The sequence below is a fragment of the Mustela nigripes genome, chromosome 12 (genome assembly GCF_022355385.1).
Source record: "Mustela nigripes isolate SB6536 chromosome 12, MUSNIG.SB6536, whole genome shotgun sequence".
Taxonomy (NCBI): domain Eukaryota; kingdom Metazoa; phylum Chordata; class Mammalia; order Carnivora; family Mustelidae; genus Mustela; species Mustela nigripes.
Window position 1 is genome coordinate 76,532,540 of NC_081568.1, and position 19,174 is coordinate 76,551,713.

Sequence of the window (19,174 nt, forward strand, 5' to 3'; positions counted from 1 at the left end):
CATTCATGGAACAAATATTTATTGGCCCATCACCTGACATGTGCCAGTCATAGTTCAGGGGTTCTTAAATGCTCAGGAACTATTTGTTGAAAGAATGACAGAAAACTGAGGCATCCTTGAGAATAATCATCCTCCATTTCAGTGTGGGGCAGTAGGATTCTGAATCTCCAGTCTGTTTCCTAATGTCAGATATTCACTGGGTGGATATTTCCCAGCCTTGGCTCTTTGGCCTTTCTTCTCAAGCACACCTGAAACCAACAGAAAGCAGTGGCTACAAAACTTGCAGAAAGGTAGCTCAGTGGGCAAAAGCACTATCCTTGGAGTCTATCTCATTTGTGCAATCCTGGCCACACAACTCCTAGGTCCAATCCCAGCTGCACAACTCCCTAGCTCTGTGACCTTGTGCGAGTTAATGCCCCCTTCCCCCCAGCTTCATTTCCTCACCTGTTACCTGAGGAACACAACAGTATAGAGATAATGATCTATATACGGTGCTGAAGCAAAGTGTCTGGAATACTTGGTTGGTGCTCAATAAATGAGATTATTCAGGTCCTTGTTAGGAGGGTGAGTTGGGAGTAAAAGTCTTATCATCTTTGTATCTCTTTGCAGGGGATTATTCTGGAGCAGAGCTTGATGCCATAATCAAGGGAGAGGGGCTTCAATGGGTTGCTTCAGTATGGCTAGAGGATAGAGCATGGTGAACGTCATGGGGAGATCAGCTGACTTTAGGACCCATTACTAGGTGTTCTTGGGCAGGATCAAGTGTTGGTCTGTAACCTAATTACCCTGAGCTGTACGGATTATTTGTGTGAAGATGGCATGTACAGTTGCTGTCATCAGATGAAAAATTTGGGAAAGTAATTTTAACATGTATAAGAAAGGTTTGGGTACCTGGGTGGCTCAGATGGTTAAGCATCTGCCTTCGGCTTAGGTCATGATCTCACAGTCCTGGGATTGAGCCCCGCATCGGGCTCCCTGCTCAAAAGAGAGTCTGCTTCTCTCTCTCCCTCTCCCTCTGCTGCTCCTCCTGCTTGGCTGTCTCACGCTCTCTCTCTGTCAAATAAAAAAAAAGTAAAATAAAATTACATTAAAAATAATTAAAAAGCTTTATTTTTTAATTTAATTTTTTTAAATTTAATAGAGAGAGAGAGTGCACAAGCAGGGGGAGCAGGAGAGAGACGCAGGCTCCCCGCTGAGCAAGAGCCCAGTGCAAGGCTCCATCCCAGAACCCTGGGACAGGGCCTGAGCCAAAGGCAGAAGCATCCAACTGAGACACCCAGGCCTCCCAAAAAGCTTTAATCTTTTCTCATGTAAAAAGAGCTCTTATATGGGGCGCCTGGGTGGCTCAGTGGGTTGAGCCGCTGCCTTCGGCTCAGGTCTTGATCCCAGGGTCCTGGGATCGAGCCCCGCATGGGCTCTCTGCTCAGCAGGGAGCCTGCTTCCTCCTCTCTCTCTGCCTGCTTGTGATCTCTCTCTGTCAAATAAATAAATAAAATCTTTAAAAAAAAAAAAAAAAGGGCTCTTATATAGGAATGCCTGGGTGGCTCTGCTTTCTGCTTAGGTCATGATCCTAGGTGGGCTCCCTGCTCAACTGGAAGCCTGCTTCTCCCTCTCCCTCTGCTCCTCCCCCTGCTTGTGTTCCCCCTCTGGCTGTCTCTCTGTCATATAAATTAATAAAATAATTAATAAAATCTTAAAAAATAAACGAGCTCTTATAAACACTGAAAATTCTCAAATAAAAAATATATTTGGCCAATAAATATGTGAGAAGGTGTCCAATTTAATGGTAATTAAATAAATGTAAATGGAAACAATTTTTCACCTCTCACACTGGCAAAGAATAAATGGATTAAAGACAAACAATACAATTTTAAAAATGAGTGAAGGACTTGACTAGATATTTCTCCAGAGAACACATACAAATAGCCAATAAGCACGTGAAAAGATGTTCAACCTTATTAACCATCAGAGAAATGTAAATCAAGACCACAATGAGATGCCACCTACTAGGAATGACTATAATAATATATATATATATATATATATTTTTTTAAATTTTTTATTTATTTATTTGACAGAGAGAAAAAGTAGGTGGAGAGGGAGGCAGAGAGAGAGAGAGAGAGGGAAGCAGGCTCTCTGCTGAGCAGAGAGCCCGATGCGGGACTCGATCCCAGGACTCTGAGATCATGACCTGAGCCGAAGGCAGCGGCTTAACCCACTGAGCCACCCAGGCGCCCCTATATTTTTTTTTTTTTTTTTAAAGGAAGCTCCATACCCAATGTGGGACTTGAACTCATGACCCTGAGATTAAGAGTAGCATACTCCACCCACTGAGCCAACCAGGCATCCCTAGCTTAATAATAATTTTTTTTTAAAAGCAGATAAGGATTGGTGACAATGTGGAGAAACTAGAATCCTCGTACACTGCTGGTGGGAATGTAAAATGGTACAACTGCTTTGGAAAACGTGGTCAGTTTCTCAAAATGCTGAATTAAAATGTTCAGAGGACACAGCAATTCTACCTTCAGCAATCTACCCAGGAGAAATGAAACCATAAATCCACACAGATTTGGCAAGTGAATGTTCATAGCAGTGTTATTTGTAAGAGCCAAAAAGTGGAAACAGAATTTCTGTTGTTTCTCAAATGTATTAATGTATCAATTAATTATGCATCAATTATCAATCAATTAATGTATCAACTGCATTAAACAAGTGATGAGTGCATAAACAAAATGTGGTATATTTATACAATGGAATACTATTTAGCAATAAAAGGAACAAAATACTGATATATGCTAAAGCATAGATGAATTTCAAAAACATTATACTCAGTGAAAGAAGCCAGACACAAAAGAACATGTTGTATGATTCTGTCTATGTGAAACATCTAGAAAAGGCAAATCTATGGAGACAGGAAGTAGATTCATGGTTTGGTAGGACTGGGAGTTTGATGAAGGAGTGACTAGATATGGGATGATAAAGGAGTTCTGAAATTAGTTCCTGGGATGTTAGCATAATTCTATGAATATACCAAAAATCATTGATTTGTACCTTTGAAATGAGTGAATATAAGTTATATTGCAGTAAACTTAAACAAAAAGAAGAAAAGTCTTGCTAATGACCAACGTATTATTGGAAGCATCAGGAAACAGATAACCTCACGGATTTTTCTAGAGAACAATCTCTCCATATGTAAAAAATCTAAAACATGCAATCCTCCCACCTAGCACTTTCACTTCTAGGAATTTATTCTAAGGAAATAGTCAGTTACTTGGGCAGAGACATTTGTACAAGGATATTTCCTGAGGTATTATTTAGTATATTGAATATCTGGAGACAATTCAAACGTCCTCCCACAGATAACTGATTAAATAAATATGGGAGGTTATGCAGCTCTTAAAAAGCATGAAGTAGGTCTTCATGTTTGACATGAAAATATGTTTATTGATATGCATTTTTATTATTATGGGAAATTTTGAACATTGACAAAGGTAGAAAGAAAGCAGATTATAATAAGCCCTCATGCATTCATCACCCAGCTTCAACAATTACTACTTCATAGGAAGTCTTGCTTCATTTTTATTCCCACTTACTTATTTCTTATATTATTTTGAGGCAAATCCCAGACTTGATTTCATCTGTAAGTATTTCAGTGTGTATCTCTGGAAGAAACAACACCAGCAAAAAAATCACCACAGGGGCACTTGGCTGGCTCCGTCGGTAGAGCATGTGACTCTTGATCCCTGGGTTGTGAGTTTAAGCTCCATATTGGGTATAGAAATTACTTAAAAATAAAATATTTTTTAAAAGATTTTATTTATTTACTTACTTACTTGTAACAGAGAGAGAGAGAGAGTGTGAGCACAAGCAGGCAGAGTGGCAGACAGAGGCAGAGAGAGAAGCAGGCTCCCTGCTGAGCAAGGAGCCTGATGTGGGACTCAATCCCAGGACCCTGGGATCATGACCTGAGCCAAAGGCAGAGGCTTAACCCACTGAGCCACCCAGGTGCCCTCCAATTTCCAATTTTATCACGGGTATCTTCTTTAATTGAATCAGAATCTAAGTAGGGTCCATACAATATGATTGATTGATATGCTTCTCAAATATTTTTTCACAGTTTTATTAATACACATACCATACAATTTACCCACTTAAAGAGTATAATCTAATAGATTTTAATGTATTTGCAGACTTGTACATCCATCAGCACAATCAGTTTTAGAACACTGTCCTCCCCCCGCCATAAGTAACTCCCTCCCCTTGGCCATCACTCCCCAATTCTCTTTTCTCTCCCTATCTGCTTTGTATCTCTATGGAATTACCTATTCTGACATTTCATATAAATAGACTCATACAATTTGTGGTCCTTTGTGACTAGTTTCTTTCACTGGTCATGTTTACAAGGTTTTCATTTTCATGCTTACAAGCTTCATCTATGTTGTAGCATGTATTAATACTTCATTTCTTTTTCTTGCTAAGCAATATTTCATTGTATGAATGTACTATGTTTTGTTTACTCATTCATAGCTGATAAACACTGGGATTGTCTCCATTTTTTGACTATTACTAATAATGTTCTATGAGTATGTACAAGTTTTTGACGGGGATTTTTAAATTTCCCTTGATTTATAAGTTTCCTCCACCTGTGTGTGTGTGTGTGTGTGTGTGTGTGTGTGACAGAGAGAGAGAGAGAGAGAGAGAGAGAGAATGTGCTCATTTGCAATTTATTTGCTGAAGAAATTGTGATGTTTGTCATGCAGTTCCTCACAATCTGGATTTTCCTCGTAGCATTGGCAAGGGATAGTCTTTTTTTTTTTTTTTTTTAAAGATTTTATCTATTTATTTGACAGAGATCACAAGCAGGAAGAGAGGTAGGCAGAGAGAGAGAGGAGGAAGCAGGCTCCCTGCGGAGCAGAGAGCCCGATTCGGGCTTGATGCGGGGGTCGATCCCAGGACCCTGGAATCATGACCTGAGCTGAAGGCAGAGGCTTTAACCCACTGAGCCACCCAGGTGCCCCTGCAAGGGGTAGTCTTGACATGATTTCCTTTCTACTTCCTGCTACTTTAGAGTTGAATGTAGAGATTTGATGGCAAGATTGGGGTGGCTGGCTGGCTCAGTTGGTAGAGCATGCAACCTTTGATCTCAGAGTTGTGGGTTTGAGCCCCACATTAGGTATATAGATTACTTAAAAATAAAATCTTAAAAAAAAAAAGACTACTGCATAACTGGTGTGGTGTACTTATAACAGAAAACCCAGTGTTGGGGTGCCTGGGTAGTAGAGTTGGTTATTGTCCTTCTCTTGGTTTCGGCTCAGGTCATGATTTCATGGATCATGGGATCCAATCCTGCTATCAGTTACCCGCTCAGCGTGGAGCTGGCTTGAGATTCCTTTTCCCTTTCCCTCCACTCCTGCTTGTGTGTGTGCTCTTTCTCTCTCCCAAATAAACAAATCTTAAAAAAAGAAAGAAAGAAAGCACATAGTGTCTGGTTGTCTCTTTCTAAAAAGTTAGCATCCATGTATGCTCCATGCCTCAATCAATTAATTCATTAGAGATTGCAAAGTGTTGATATTCTAAAAAAAAAAAAAAAATAAATAAGTACACTATAGAATGGAATACTACACAAAAAGGAACTAATGTTGGTACAGTTGATACACCCAAGTTGGATGAATCTCAAGGACTTTATGCTGAGCAAGAAAAGCCAAACTCAAAGGTCACATACTGTATGATTTCATTTACATAACACTCTTAAAGTGACAAAATTACAGAGTTGGGAAATAGAAATAGATCAGTAATTGCCAGGGGTTAGAGATGTTGGGGTGGAGGGTGGTGGATGTCACCATGAAAAGGTCTCATCATGAGGATCACTGTTGTAATGGAATAGCTCTGCATGTTGATTGAAAAGACGGTAGTTTCAAGAATATGCACATGGGATAAAATGACACTAAATGATATGTACATTATAGCAGCATCGATCTCCTGGTTTTGATATTGTACTAGAAGGGTACATTGGAACTTTCTGTTAATCTATAAATATTTCAAAAATAAAGTTAGAAACAGTGAATGTAGAGACCCTTCAGTGTATTATGAGTCCACTTACATAAAAACATTTTAAGTAGCAGTTATTATTATCCTCATCTTGTATTTGAGAAAACTGAGGTCCAGGTTAATGGTTGATTGTCAAAGTCAGCCTGTATTCTTAACCACTATGTCATACTGTGTGTATATATAGCCATACAATAATTACATTACAAAGTTTGGACAGGGGCGCCTGGGTGACTCAGTGGGTTAAACCTCTGCCTTCCGCTTGGGTCATGATTCCAGGGTCCTGGGATAGAGGCCCGCATCGCATCGGGCTCTCTGCTCAGCAGGGAGCCTGCTTCCTCCTCTTTCTCTCTGCCTGCCCCTCTGCCTACTTGTGATCTCTCTCTCTGTCAAATAAATAAAATCTTTTTAAAAAGTTTGGACAGACACGCGCTAAGTGGGGAGGCTGCTTGAGACTCTCTCCCTCTCCCTCTGCCCCTTCCCGCACCACCCTCCAATAAATAGATAAATCTTAAAAAATAATAATAATAAAAAAACAACAACCAAAAAGTTTAGGCAGACACAAACCATTTGTTATTCTGTATCGTTTGACTCGTTTACAATACACATGTTACTTTTATAATGAAACATATTAAAGAAATTTTCACTTTTGGAAAAAAAGATAAACTCCGCAAGTCACCCCCTCTTTCAAACCTAAATGATGGACGTGCGTGATCCACTAGTTACCACCATTATTTTGGAGGTTGAAGCTCGGCAGGGTGCGGCCCCTTTCCCTGCCCCATTTGATGTTCCTATCTTTGGTTTTTCACCTTTCTGAAGATGGCCCAACCATCCGTCTAAATCCGCGTGGCTCCTGGAAAGCGCGCGAGACGGGCTGCAGGGGGAGTGCGCTGTGCGACGGCCTAGGGTGGGGGTGCTCGGCTCCGCCCCTCTGGAGCTCGGGGACACGGCTCAAAACCTTGCTGGAGGCTGGAGGGAGGGGCCGCATAGTAGAGGCTGCTTTCTCCCGCTTGGCGGAAGCTTCTCAAAACCAACCTCGCCTACCAGGGTCCCCGTGCCTGGTGTCCAATGGCTGGCTTTTACTGGAACAAGAATCTTTCCAAAGGCATGCTTCTAGGGCGTCGGTAACAATAGACTTTTAAAATGTGATAACGTTCACGCGGAGCTTCCCCGCTGAATCCCGATTCTTTCCCCAAAGGAGTGCCGATATTACAAGATCGCGAAACCATAGCATTAAAGTTTTCTCTGCTTTCTTGGTTAATCAGGATGGACTTCAACCAACAAGTTCAGTGTCCTCAGTATAAATTGGAGGGCCATCAGCAACACCATTATCTACACTGGGCACGACCGGCCTGAAGGTTTTGGTATGTTCTCATTTTTCATGTTCCTTACCCACGAAGTGGGAGGGAAAGCAGCATCAATGGGGTGATTTAGGAAACCCCATGGAAGCCAAAGAATTTCTTTCCTATTTCTTTTGTTGTTATTTTTAATAACAACAGCAAATCATGCTCAGTATTTTAAAATGTAAATAATGTAGGCAGTCTGTAAAGCAAAAAATAAAAGAAATCTTCCCTCGCCTTCCCCATGTAGTTCCCCAGGAATAACTGAGTAATCACTGTTAAAAATTTAGTCTTCATCTGTCTCAATCTTTTTCCTAAAGTTTATTTATTTAAGTAATCTCTGCACCCAACATGGGGCTCAAACTCACAGCCTGTAGGTCAATATTCACAGGTTCGTTCTTTCTTTCTTTTTTTTTTTTTTTTAAGATTTTATTTATTTAATTGACAGAGAGATCACAAGTAGGCAGAGAGGCAGGGGGTTGCGGGGAGGAAAGCAGACGGTTTGGTGGGGGGAAGCAGGCGGTGGGGGTGGGGGGAGAGCAGGCTCCCTGCTGAGCAAAGAGCACCATAGGGGCTGGATCCCAGTACCCAGAGATCATGACCTGAGCGGAAGGCAGAGGCTTAACCCACTGAGCCACCCAGGCACCCCCACAGGTTCTTTTCACTGAGCCAGCCAGGAGCGTCTGCCTAGATCTTTTTCTGTGCACATACTAACACATATACACACAGACACAAACACAGACACAGACAACAGAATTTCATTTAGATTAAAAAAAAATTTTTTTTTAGGGGCGCCTGGGTGGCTCAGTGGGTTAAGCCGCTGCCTTCGGCTCAGGTCATGATCTCAGGGTCCTGGAATGGAGTCCCGCAGGCTCTCTGCTCAGCAGGGGGCCTGTTTCCCTTCCTCTCTCTGCCTGCCTCTCTGCCTACTTGTGATCTCTGTCTGTCAAATAAATAAATAAAATCTTAAAAAAAAATTTTATTGAGTTGTAACTTAAATTGTGCAAGTCTCAAGTGCACAAGCCTATGATTTTTATATATATACATCACTGAGGCTTTATTTTTACCCATCCAAAGGGAATTATATCAACTACATTTCACTACAGTTTTTTTTTTTTTTAACCCAACAGTATTTTGCTATTTCTTCCATAATGGGACATATTGATCTAACTCATACTTTTCAGGCTGGCATAGTATTCTGTAGGATGAATCTGTGATCAATATTCTTTTTTTTTTTTTTTTAAGATTTTTATTTATTTATTTGACAGAGAGAGATCACAAGTAGGCAGAGAGGCAGGCAGAGAGAGAGGAGGAAGCAGGCTCCCTGCTGAGCAGAGAGTCTGATGCGGGGCTCCATCTCAGGACCCTGAGATCATGACCTGAGCCAAAGGCAGCGGCTTAACCCACTGAGCCACCCAGGCGCCCTGTGATCAATATTCTAACCTCTCCCAGTTGATGACTAGTTAGGTCATATTCAAGTTTTCGCTTTTTAGGTGCTATTGGATTTTAAAACTCTTTTTCACTTTATATAAGAATAATACATGCTCAGTATAAACCACTGGACGTTTCAGAAATGTGTGGCTTAGGAAGCAAAAGTCCTTCATAATTCCCTCTCAGATAACCACCAAATACAGATGTTATTCTCTGCATATACATACATATCATCTATATTGTGTCATTGTCATCTCTACACACTGTTGAGAACACAAGTAGGGATGTACTACACATCTTGTTTGCTGCTAAAGCCATTGGGTTTCAAATTCTGGGTCCTTTTCTGCTTCCCAGCAGTGAAGAGGCTGGGCCCTTTTAAGCTACAGACTGTGAGAACCAAGTCCTCAGAACTCCGGACTTTACTAGGCTCTGTGGTCTCTTCTGCCTCATTGTCCTTAGACCTCCCATTCCCCCTCCAGGACAGTCCCCGTGTCCTTCTCTCCCAGGGTCCCATACTCTTCTGGAACTTGGTGTCCTTTTCTGTTCTTATCTGTACAAATCTCCCCCTAACGTGCACAACACATGTACACGATAAATTTATAGGATCTGTGCACGTCCTTTGCTGTGTAAGCCACTTTCACAGCTAGGTAAATCTTTTATTTATGAAGTAGACTTAAAACAAACAGAGTCACCTTTTAAAATTGTTTAATCTTTCTCTCTGAATAATACCAAATAATAATGAATAAGAGAGGGGCGCCTGGGTAGCTCAGTGGGTTAAGCGTCTGCCTTTGGCTCAGGTCATGATCTCAGGATCCTGGGGATCCTCTCATCGGGCTCCCTGCTCAGGGGGGACCCCTGCTTCCCCCTGCCCCAACTCATGTGTACAGTGTTCTCTCTCTCTCTCTCTCTCTATCGGGCCTTTCAAATAAGTAAAAGCCTTTTTAAAAAAGTCAATGAGTAAGAGAATTGGTGGACAATTTGTATATGCGTAGCCTTTCATTCAAGTGTTCCTTATCTTCCCACCTCCTCTTTAGGATACAGAGGGAGTTCGGGAGGACTGTCTTTAGAGTGAATGACCTGGCTGCTGGTTTTCCAGGCTGAAAGCCTCAAGATGGCCACCTATCAGAGTGTGGGTTGACCCTGCAGGAAGTCTCATTCCAGCCATAGGGGCCACAGGAAAAGGACATGGCTGAGGGCTCTGGGAGCCCAAAACAGACCCACCTCCCCCAGCTTCACAGGGACTGAGCTTGTCGACTTCTCTCAAGGGAAAATGATTGGCTGAGACCAGTGTTTTCTGATACTGCTTTTTCTCTGGAAAACTATCATATCATCATCATAATAAGTAATTTTGGTGAACACTTCCTTCAGGCCAGGAACTTTATATCGACCTTTTGTTATTTAATCTCACAATCCCCTGAAGATGGTAATATTATCCCCATTTTATGGACAAGAAAAACCAAGTTTCCAGAGGTCACATAACTTGCACAAACTGCATGCTATGAGTAAATAGCAGAGTAGGGCTTGAACCCACTGATGGCAAAGACCTGGTTCTAAATCACCATGTCACGGCACCACACTACCTCTCAGCAAAGGAAGAAGCTCAAGTGTGCCCAACTCCTTTATTCAGACTATTTCACCTGGAAGAAGTCCACATTTGCATAATGATATTTTCTCCAAGGACAGAGTAGGGACAGTATTTCTCTTTCCTGCTAGAGATTTTGAGCCCCTCTACACCTGGTTTAGACTGTAGCTCTGTGACATAAAGTCTTGGCATACCGTGGAGTGTTTTTGTTTGTTGTTTGTTTAAGGGAGCAACTGTCTTACCCAACAACTTGTGAATATAAAGGAGGTTTTCTTTGGCTGCTCATTATTCAGCAGTCATTCATGAATTCATTCAACAAGTGTCTTTGATATGCCAGGCACTGGTGATGAAAAGAGGAACAAAAGAGATGATATCTCTGCTCTCCAGAAACTGACAGTCTATTGAAGGAGACAGTTGTCCAACAATTACAATAAAGTGTGATCAATCTCTGATGGCAGAACTTTAATCTAAGAGCCCCTAACCTAAGCTTCAGGAACTGGTCAGGAAAGCTTCCTGAAAGATGACTTTTGGGCTAAAACGAGGCTGCCAACAAACATAAGAAAGTGTCGTTTTTTTAGTTAGCAATTCCTATGAAGTAGGGCATGGATATGGGGACAGACCCCAACAACAGGATAAACGCTGGTAGCAGAACACACCCCAAACCAGATATGATGAGAGAGTGACTGCTTGAAAAGGGTGTAAAATTGAGTACAATTCCTTTGGTGGACCACTGTTCTGATTTCTGACCTTCAAAAAAAGAGCTACTTGAAATACACAAGGCCTAGCTTTCCAAGGAAATGGATTTGGCTCTAATAGATAACCTCTAATAGCCTCGAATGGTGGTACTATCTCAAATAATTTGGAATGTTTGAAAAGTACACCTGAAAATATCACAAAAAGGGATCATATTGATGCAGCTATAAAATCAATTCCTGGTTACCTAATACTCCTTCTCCAGTCATTCTAATAAGAGACAATGAACTCACCTATAGGGGCGATATCTAAAAGTAGGGAATTCCCAAATTGATTGGGCTGTACTCTACTCAGTACATAGCAATCAGCTTCTCTGGGAATGCTTTGCCAAAGGAAAGCTTTAAATGCTATCATACTTGACCTATTGGGTTAATAGCCAAAAGGGGAGATCGAATGCAGTGTGCTCACAATTTTAGTAGGATAATGGAAGGTAAACTGAGGGTTCTAAGATCCATGTGGAGTGACTGGGAGGAAAAAAGGGAAAATCACCCCAAGGAGAAATCTATTCTTTTTAAAAAATACTTTATTTATTTATTTAAGAGAGTGGGAAAGAGAGTACTAGCAGGGGGAGAGAGAGAAGAGAAGAAGGAGAGAAAAGGAGGCAGAGAAGAAGCAGACTTCCCACTGAGCAGGAAGCCAGACACGGGGCTCTATCCCAAGACTCCAGGATCATGACCTAGGCCGAAGGCAGATGCTTAACTGACTGAGCCACCAAGGCGTCCCTAGGAGAGATCTATTCTATAGGAAGACCTAGAAATTCTGCATACAAAATTCAGTATTATTTTATTATATATATAACATGCATATATATACATACAATTAACATATAACAAAATGCACAGGTCTTTAATGTTCTGTTCCAGAGGTCCTGATAATTGTGTATATATACCTGTGTAATCTTCACTCCAAAGAATATATAGAATATTTTCCTTATCCCAGAAAATTTCCTTGATCCCTTTGTTGACAAATCGCTTCCCCAATAATGGCAACCACTTTTTTTTACTTCAAACACCAAAAATTAGTTTTGTCTGTTTCCGGACTTTATGTAAATAAAATTGTACAGTTCATACTCTTTAGTGTCTTTCTTCTTTTGCTTAACATCATCGTTTTGAGATTCATTCATATTGTTGAGTGTGTCAGTAGTTCATCTTTTTTGTTGTTGTTGTAAAATTCTGTTGTGTGAATTTCATAATTTGTCATCTCATTCTCCTACTGATGGACATTTGGACTGTCTCCACTTTTGGGCTATATACAAATAAGGCTATCAGGAACATTTGTGTACAGGAATTTTTGTGGACATATGTTTTCATTTTTCTTGGGTAAATACCTAAGAGTAGAATTGCTGGGACATATGACAGATGTATGTTTAATTTTATAAGAAATTACCGGACAGGGGTGGCTCAGTGGGTTAAAGCTTCTTCCTTCGGCTCAGGTCTTGATCTCAGCATCCTGGGATCCAGCCCCGCCAACAGGCTCTCTGCTCAGCAGGAAGCCTGCTTCCACCTCTCTCTCTTTCTTTCTCTCTGCCTGCCTCTTTGCCTACTTGTGATCTCTGTCTGTCAAATAAATAAATAAAATCTTAAAAAAAATTACCAGATAGTTCTCAAAACTGGTTGTAGCATTTTATACTCTCACCAGCAATGTATGAGAGTTCCAACTGTTGAACGTCCCTGCCACCACTTATTCTCATCAATATTCTTGGAATTAGCCATTTCAGTGAGTGTGAAATGGCATCTTATTATGATTTTAATTTGCATCTCCTTGATGACTGATGAAAATTTCAACGTATTAGAAAATAACCCTTGGTCAAAGGGGAAATTAGAAGCTATTTTATGTAGAATGAAAACAAGAACAAAATATATCAAAATTGTGGGATGCAACAAAAGTAGTGTGCTTTTAAATATTTAATTTATTTATTTGAAAGAGAGAGAGAGAGGGAGTGTGCATGTGAGAGAGAGATGCACATCCGTGACAAGAGACAGAAGGAGAAGCAGGCTCTCTGCTAAGCAGGGAGCCCAAGGTGGGACTGAATCCAGGGACTCCAGGATCATGACCTGAGCCGAAGGCAGATGCCCAAACAACCAAGCCACCCCGTCACCCCAGTAGTGTGCTTTTAATGTTTTATTAGAAAGTGCTTATACTTAAAAAAAAGAAAAGTATAAAATCAGTGATTTACACTTCTACTTTAAGAGGTTAGAAGAACAAATTATATTCAAAATAAGTAGGAGAAATAAAAATAAGAACAGAAATCAATAAAATAGAAAATAGACAAAGAACACAATGTCAAAAGTTGGTTCCTTGGAAGGATTAATAAAATTGATAACTTCCTAGCAAGATTTATCAAGAAAAAAAGGGAAAACACAAGTAACCAACATCATGCACACAAAAAGGAACATCTTTATAGATGCTACGGATACCAAAAGAAACAATAAAATATTATGAGTAATTTTATTCTAATAAATTGGACAACTTAAATGAAATGAACAAATTCCTTGAAAAACACAATTATCACAATGGACTTAAGAAAAAAGAAAAATCTAAATAGCCCCATAATTATTAAAGAAATTGAATTTATTATCAAATACTTTCTGTGAAGAAAACTCCAGGGCCAGATGGCTTCATGGGTGAATACTACCAGATATTTATATAAGGAAGGAAAAATAACAATCCTGCACAAAGTCTTTCAAAATAAAGAAGAGTGAACATTTCCCAATTTATTCATGAGGCTAGAATAAGCTTGATATGAAAACTTGAAAAAGATAACTACAAAAAAAGAAAATAATAAAGTGATATTCCTCATGAACATGCCTGCAAAATCTTATTACTCTTTGATGCAGCAATTTCATTTCTAGAAATTTATTCTAAAGAGGGATTCCTAGAATTGTACAAAGATTAACTACAGGACATCCACTATCGTAATATCTTTAATAGTAAAAATTGGAAACAACTCTGGAAACAGCAATGTTCCCCCAAATATGACCAGTTAAATGAATATGGTCCATTTACATGATCTTAGATGTTAAAATATGGTGGAAATGTGTATTGACACAGGAAAATTCACTATATATTGTTTACTTAAAAGTAGATTATTGGGGTGCCAGGTGGCTCAATTGTTAAGGGTCTTCCTTCAGCTCAGGTCATGATCCCAGAGTCCCAGGATTGAGTCCCACATCGGGCTCCCTGCTCAGCCAAAAGTCTGCTTCTCCTTCTCCCATTCCCCCTGTTCATGCTTTCTTTCTCTGTCTCTGTCTGTCTCTCTCAAATAAATAAATCTTTAAAAATATTTAAAAAAATTTTTTTAAGTAGATTATTAAGGGGCACCTGGGTGGCTTAGTGGGGTTAAGCATCCGGAGTCTTGGTTTCAGCTCAGGTCATGATGTCAGCGTTGTGGGATCCAGCCCACATTATGCTCTGCACTCAGGAGGGAGTCTGCTGGAGATTATCTCTCCCTCTCCTTCTGCCACTCTGCTCCTCCCACACCTTTGGCTCACTCACCCCCCCTTTCTCTAAAATAAAATAAAATCTATAAATGTGATTATCAAAGATTTCAGGTGCTCTCACCATAAAAAAAGGCAAGGCAACAGATATTTTCATTATTTTGACTGTAATAAACATTTCACTATATAGATTTTGTGTTTTAATATTTAAAAAAAATTTTAAAGATAAATTTGAGGGGCACCTGGATGGCTCAGTGGGTTAAAGCCTCTTCCTTCAGCTCAGGTCATGGTCCCAGAGTCCTGGGATCGAGCCCCGCATCGGGCTCTCTGCTCAGGGAGCCTGCTTCCTCCTTTCTCTCTCTGTCTGCCTCTCTGCCTACTTGTGATCTCTGTCTGTCAAACAAATAAATAAAATCTTAAAAAAAAAAAAGACATATTTAAAAGACAGTGTGTGCAGGCACATAAGCAGGGAGAGGGGCAGAGAGAGAGGGTGAGGGAGAGGAGAGAGTCTCAAGCAGACTCCCCACTGAGCATGGAGCCCAACACAGGGCTTGATCCCATGACTCTGAGATCATGACCAGAGCTGAAATCAAGAGTTTGGAGCCTAGCTGACTGAACCACTCAGGAGCCCCTAATATTTTATTTTAAAGTAATCTCTACACCCAACTTTGGGCTTGAAGTTACAACCCCCAAATCAAGAGTTCCATGCTCTACCAACTGAGCCAGTCAGGTGCCCCTATGTTTATGTATTTCAAACCATCATGTTGTAGAACTTAAATACATACAATTCTTTTTTTTTTTTTTTAAACAACAAGAAGATTACCAAATAGTATTATGGCATGATTCTACTTTTTTTCAAATAAAAGTAGGTATTTATATGTAAGGAAAAAAGACTGGAAGGCATAAACCAAATGTCCAAAATGGTTAATCATTAAATGATGAGAGTATGGTTGGCTTTATTTCCTTCTTTTTGCTTATCTGTATTTCTTGCAACAAATACATAATTTTTCTAACACAAAACCTTAACTGTTGAAGAAAAGATTTGAAAAATCTGACCAATGGGCATTTTTGTACCTATTCCATCACAATTCTTAGAAAGAAAAGATTTGGGACTATGTAATGTTCCTCTTCACCTCCAAGCTCAAATACACCCACCTTGGATGACTGGATGCAGTTTTTCCCTCCTTTGATTAGCTGTGCCCATGTTGGCCTACCCTATTGGTCCAACTTTTACTCAAGTAGGTGAGGCAATATAAATTTTGCCACTGACCTACTATGTAACATTTGGCAGGATCTTTCCCTTAGGAGCTCCAGTTTCTAAAACTTCTCTAAATTTAGGTTAGAATCAATGAGCTCCAAGGTCTCTTCCAGATAGAGTGAAGAACACAGTTTTAGAATCAGAAAACTTTAAGATGGGGACACCAGGGTGGCTGTCAGTTAAGCGTCTGCCTTCAGATCAGGTCAAGATCAAGCCCGGAATAGGGCTCCCTGCCGGGTGCGGAGCCTGTTTCTCCCTCTCCCTCTGCCTGCCATTGCCCCTGCTTGTGTGCACACTCTCTATCAAATAAATAAAATCTTTAAAGAAAGAAAGAAAACATTGGGATGGACTTGAGAATCTGGGTATCACCCACCAGGAAAATAATCTTTATTCTCCAGTGTGTCTCCAGCCAAAGAAGCACCTCCCAGCCTAGGCCTGGCCTTATATCTCTTATGGCTCCACACATACTAGTTGCTCAGTGAATTAGCTTTTGCCTCTACCTCCTAAAAAGCAACTACAGAATAAGTTTTCTAGGCTTGCTCCTGATGGTGATAAACACACGGTTGGTTTTAACTCCTGCACGTTTTTTGAGGTAATTGATGCAGTCCGTGTTTTTAAGAATTCACCAAGCAGAGCAAGGTCTGGGTACCTCTCCTACAAGTGACATGTGTGTGGCTAAGAGACATTCAAGTTGTCAATCTGCTGGGGCCTTGTTTAGAAAGGTCTCAGGGATGCCTGAGGCATGCTGAGGAAATACATTCCCAGCAGGTGCCCAGGCTGTTACCACCTGGCTTCTAGAAAGGGATCTGATAAGACCGTGGACTTCAGGAAGTCCCAGCTCTGCCTCTGTAGAGCTGTGTGACCTTGGACAAGTCCCTTCCTCCTACGGGAATGTTGCCCTGGATCTAAGTACCTCCTTCCGGGTCAGTCTATGCTTTGGCGCTGACCATGTGATTTGGAAAACATTCACCTTTAAACGTTTATGGATCTTCGATGACATATGCGTGGGGTACCAGAGCCAAGTGAATCGAGAGTCCCAGCGCGCGAGCATCTACCGTCCGCTCCACGAATCTCGCGAGACCTCTCCCCTTCGCTTCGCGGCGTCATCCTGTCGGCGGCCGAGGCGGCGAAGGGGACGGCACGTAAGATACTCACAGGGGCGGCCCGTATCCCTCCGCCGCCGGCGCGGTCCGGCCCTCCCTCCCCTAGCCCGCCAATCCCCGCGCCTCCCGACCTGCCCCTCGGCCTGGGCCCACCCCGCGCTCCGGCGGCCCCACCCCGGCGGCGCCGCCCGCCCGTCCGCCCGCGCGTCCCTCGGTCCACCTGCAGCGGGCAGTCCCTCTGGCTGTCCCACTGAACGGCGCCGGCCGAGCCCGAGGCCTGGGCTCTTGCTCTCCGGCGGAGGGATCCGCGGCGGCTGAGGAGGCGGCGCTGAGATTAGGTGGAAGAGGTAGCTACGGCGGCGGCAGCGGTAGCGGCGGCGGCGGCGGCGGCTCGGACGGCAGCGCATAAAGGGGCCGCCGCCGGGTGATGCGGTGACCGCTGCGGCAGGCTCAGGAGCCAAGTGGGCCTCGGCCCTCAGTCCGTCCTGCCGGACCCGCGCTCCCGAACTCCCCATCTTCTCCGGCCGACCCGCGATCACCGAGGAGGCCTCGCGCCCCCTCGCCCCTTCCCCGTCCCTCCCCTGTCCCCGTCCCCGCCCCGGGGGCCACCGCCACCCGCCTCCCACGATGGCTCTGAAGAGAATCCACAAGGTAAGCGGCCGGAGGTCGGCTGAGGGTTCCGGCCGCTGGGCGGGCCAGCTGAGCAGGCTGCGGCCTGCACTTCCCGCCGTCGCCTCCGCCTGGCTCGCGGCCTCTTTGGACCCGGCTGCCGACGGCGATGGTCCAGCCGGGCGCCCTTCACACCCCACTCCCAGTGATGGCGCCCGTGGAGGCCCCGGCGCGCAACCCGCGCTTAGGCCGGAGGTGCGCTAGCCCGCTCAGCGTTGCTCCCTGGTCTTCTTTCTAGGCCCCGCATGGTATGGAGTCCCAGGGCCTCTGCCCGGCCTGGGACTGCTGCGCTAGAGGGCCATTGTCCGGCCATGCCGGGAGGGGGAGCTGAGGCTGGTGCGTTGAGCTGCCCCATTGACAGAAGTCGAAAGGGCTCCTCGCCCCAAGTCTGCCGGTGTCCCCCTACCCCCCTCCCGCCCACACCCGCCCACCTGCTCTGGTTCCCTCCACAGAGCTGCCGAGCTTGGAGCCCATGTCTCAGGCAGACGGAGGAAGCTTTTTTGTTCGATCCACAAGTATTTCTTGAGTTCACTTACCTCTTGGCGGCCGCACACTTCGGTCCATCCACTCTGCTCGTCCAGAAACTTAAGAGTAGGAAGTTCGGAAGGAAAACAAAACAAAAAACCAAACATGCCTCTTTTGAGAGAGGAGGGAAGTGGAAAGAAAAGCGTTTTGTTCTTCGAGGTTGCCAAATGTAGTGAGAAACTACACTTTTACGGGAATGGAAGCTGTTGAATTTTCAAGGGTAGAGATAGAAACCTGAACGTTGAAGACCACTGAAGGAATTACACAAAGTTTCCTTTTACAGTATCTTCATGCAGTGGATTTTAACGCTTAAATTACGTGATGTGTTTAGGGAGATCCTTTTAATTTAGAAGGAATTTTGCTCCGTTTTTCCGTTAGAAAGGATGTCTTTGCCCTTTAAGATGAAGGGTTGTTCAATTATTTGTATGAAGATTTTCCTTATACTGCGTCTATATTATGGGCTTGGCTTAAAATTTAGGGTCCCACCAATATTGTAAAACTCCTGGTGCCGCTCACTATAATGTCTTTTTCTTAAAAGTGGGGAAGTACTACTGGTGATTTTTGATTGGTGTTTTACTTGGAGAAGCTCTCTTAAATCTCTAGCCACTTACAAGGAGATCCTGGGGTTATCCATAGGGAGGAATAGGATGGAGATGCAAGGGGAATAGAACAAATACCTTGCCCTAAACTCAGAGCAAATGCAGACTGTCGGAGAACTAAAACACTTCAGTTTGCAGTCGGTCTTCATTTCTTTCACAATTAGAGACCTTTAATGTGGAATTAATCCCAACAGTTACTGTAAATTTAGGTTAGGTTAGATCCTTACCAGCTTGTTTGGACTTCTTCGATTTCTAACAAATGAAGAAGGGCAGACTTCAGACAGAGTAAATCTTCTATTAAAATGAAGCAGGTTATGTGTTAAAAGGAGCTTGAAACTTCAGGGAAGATTTCTTAAGGAACTATTTAAGGGGCAGGAGCACACTGAGGAATCATCATCCAAATAAAAATATATATGTATTTTTAAGGTTTTT

General features: G+C 42.6%; 1 protein-coding gene and 1 long non-coding RNA gene across 3 annotated transcripts in view; one reads left to right on the plus strand and one right to left on the minus strand.

The window, feature by feature from the left end:
• Positions 1 to 17: 17 nt before the first annotated feature.
• On the minus strand, positions 18 to 18,241 carry LOC132028572 (uncharacterized). Its single transcript, XR_009407472.1, has 3 exons — positions 18,155 to 18,241; positions 892 to 1,053; positions 18 to 248 (listed from the first exon to the last, which is right to left on the minus strand). It is a non-coding gene; the product is annotated as an uncharacterized LOC132028572 (long non-coding RNA).
• The window catches only part of UBE2D2 (ubiquitin conjugating enzyme E2 D2), a 63,301-nt gene continuing 61,643 nt past the window's right edge, over positions 17,517 to 19,174 (plus strand). Inside the window, exon 1 of one of the 2 annotated variants that reach the window (XM_059417710.1) lies at positions 17,517 to 17,600. In XM_059417710.1, coding sequence (XP_059273693.1) covers positions 17,577 to 17,600 — 24 coding nt within the window. In that variant the 5' untranslated portion in view covers positions 17,517 to 17,576. The remainder of the gene's footprint in view (positions 17,601 to 19,174) is intronic. The other variant, XM_059417711.1, reaches the window with a different exon arrangement.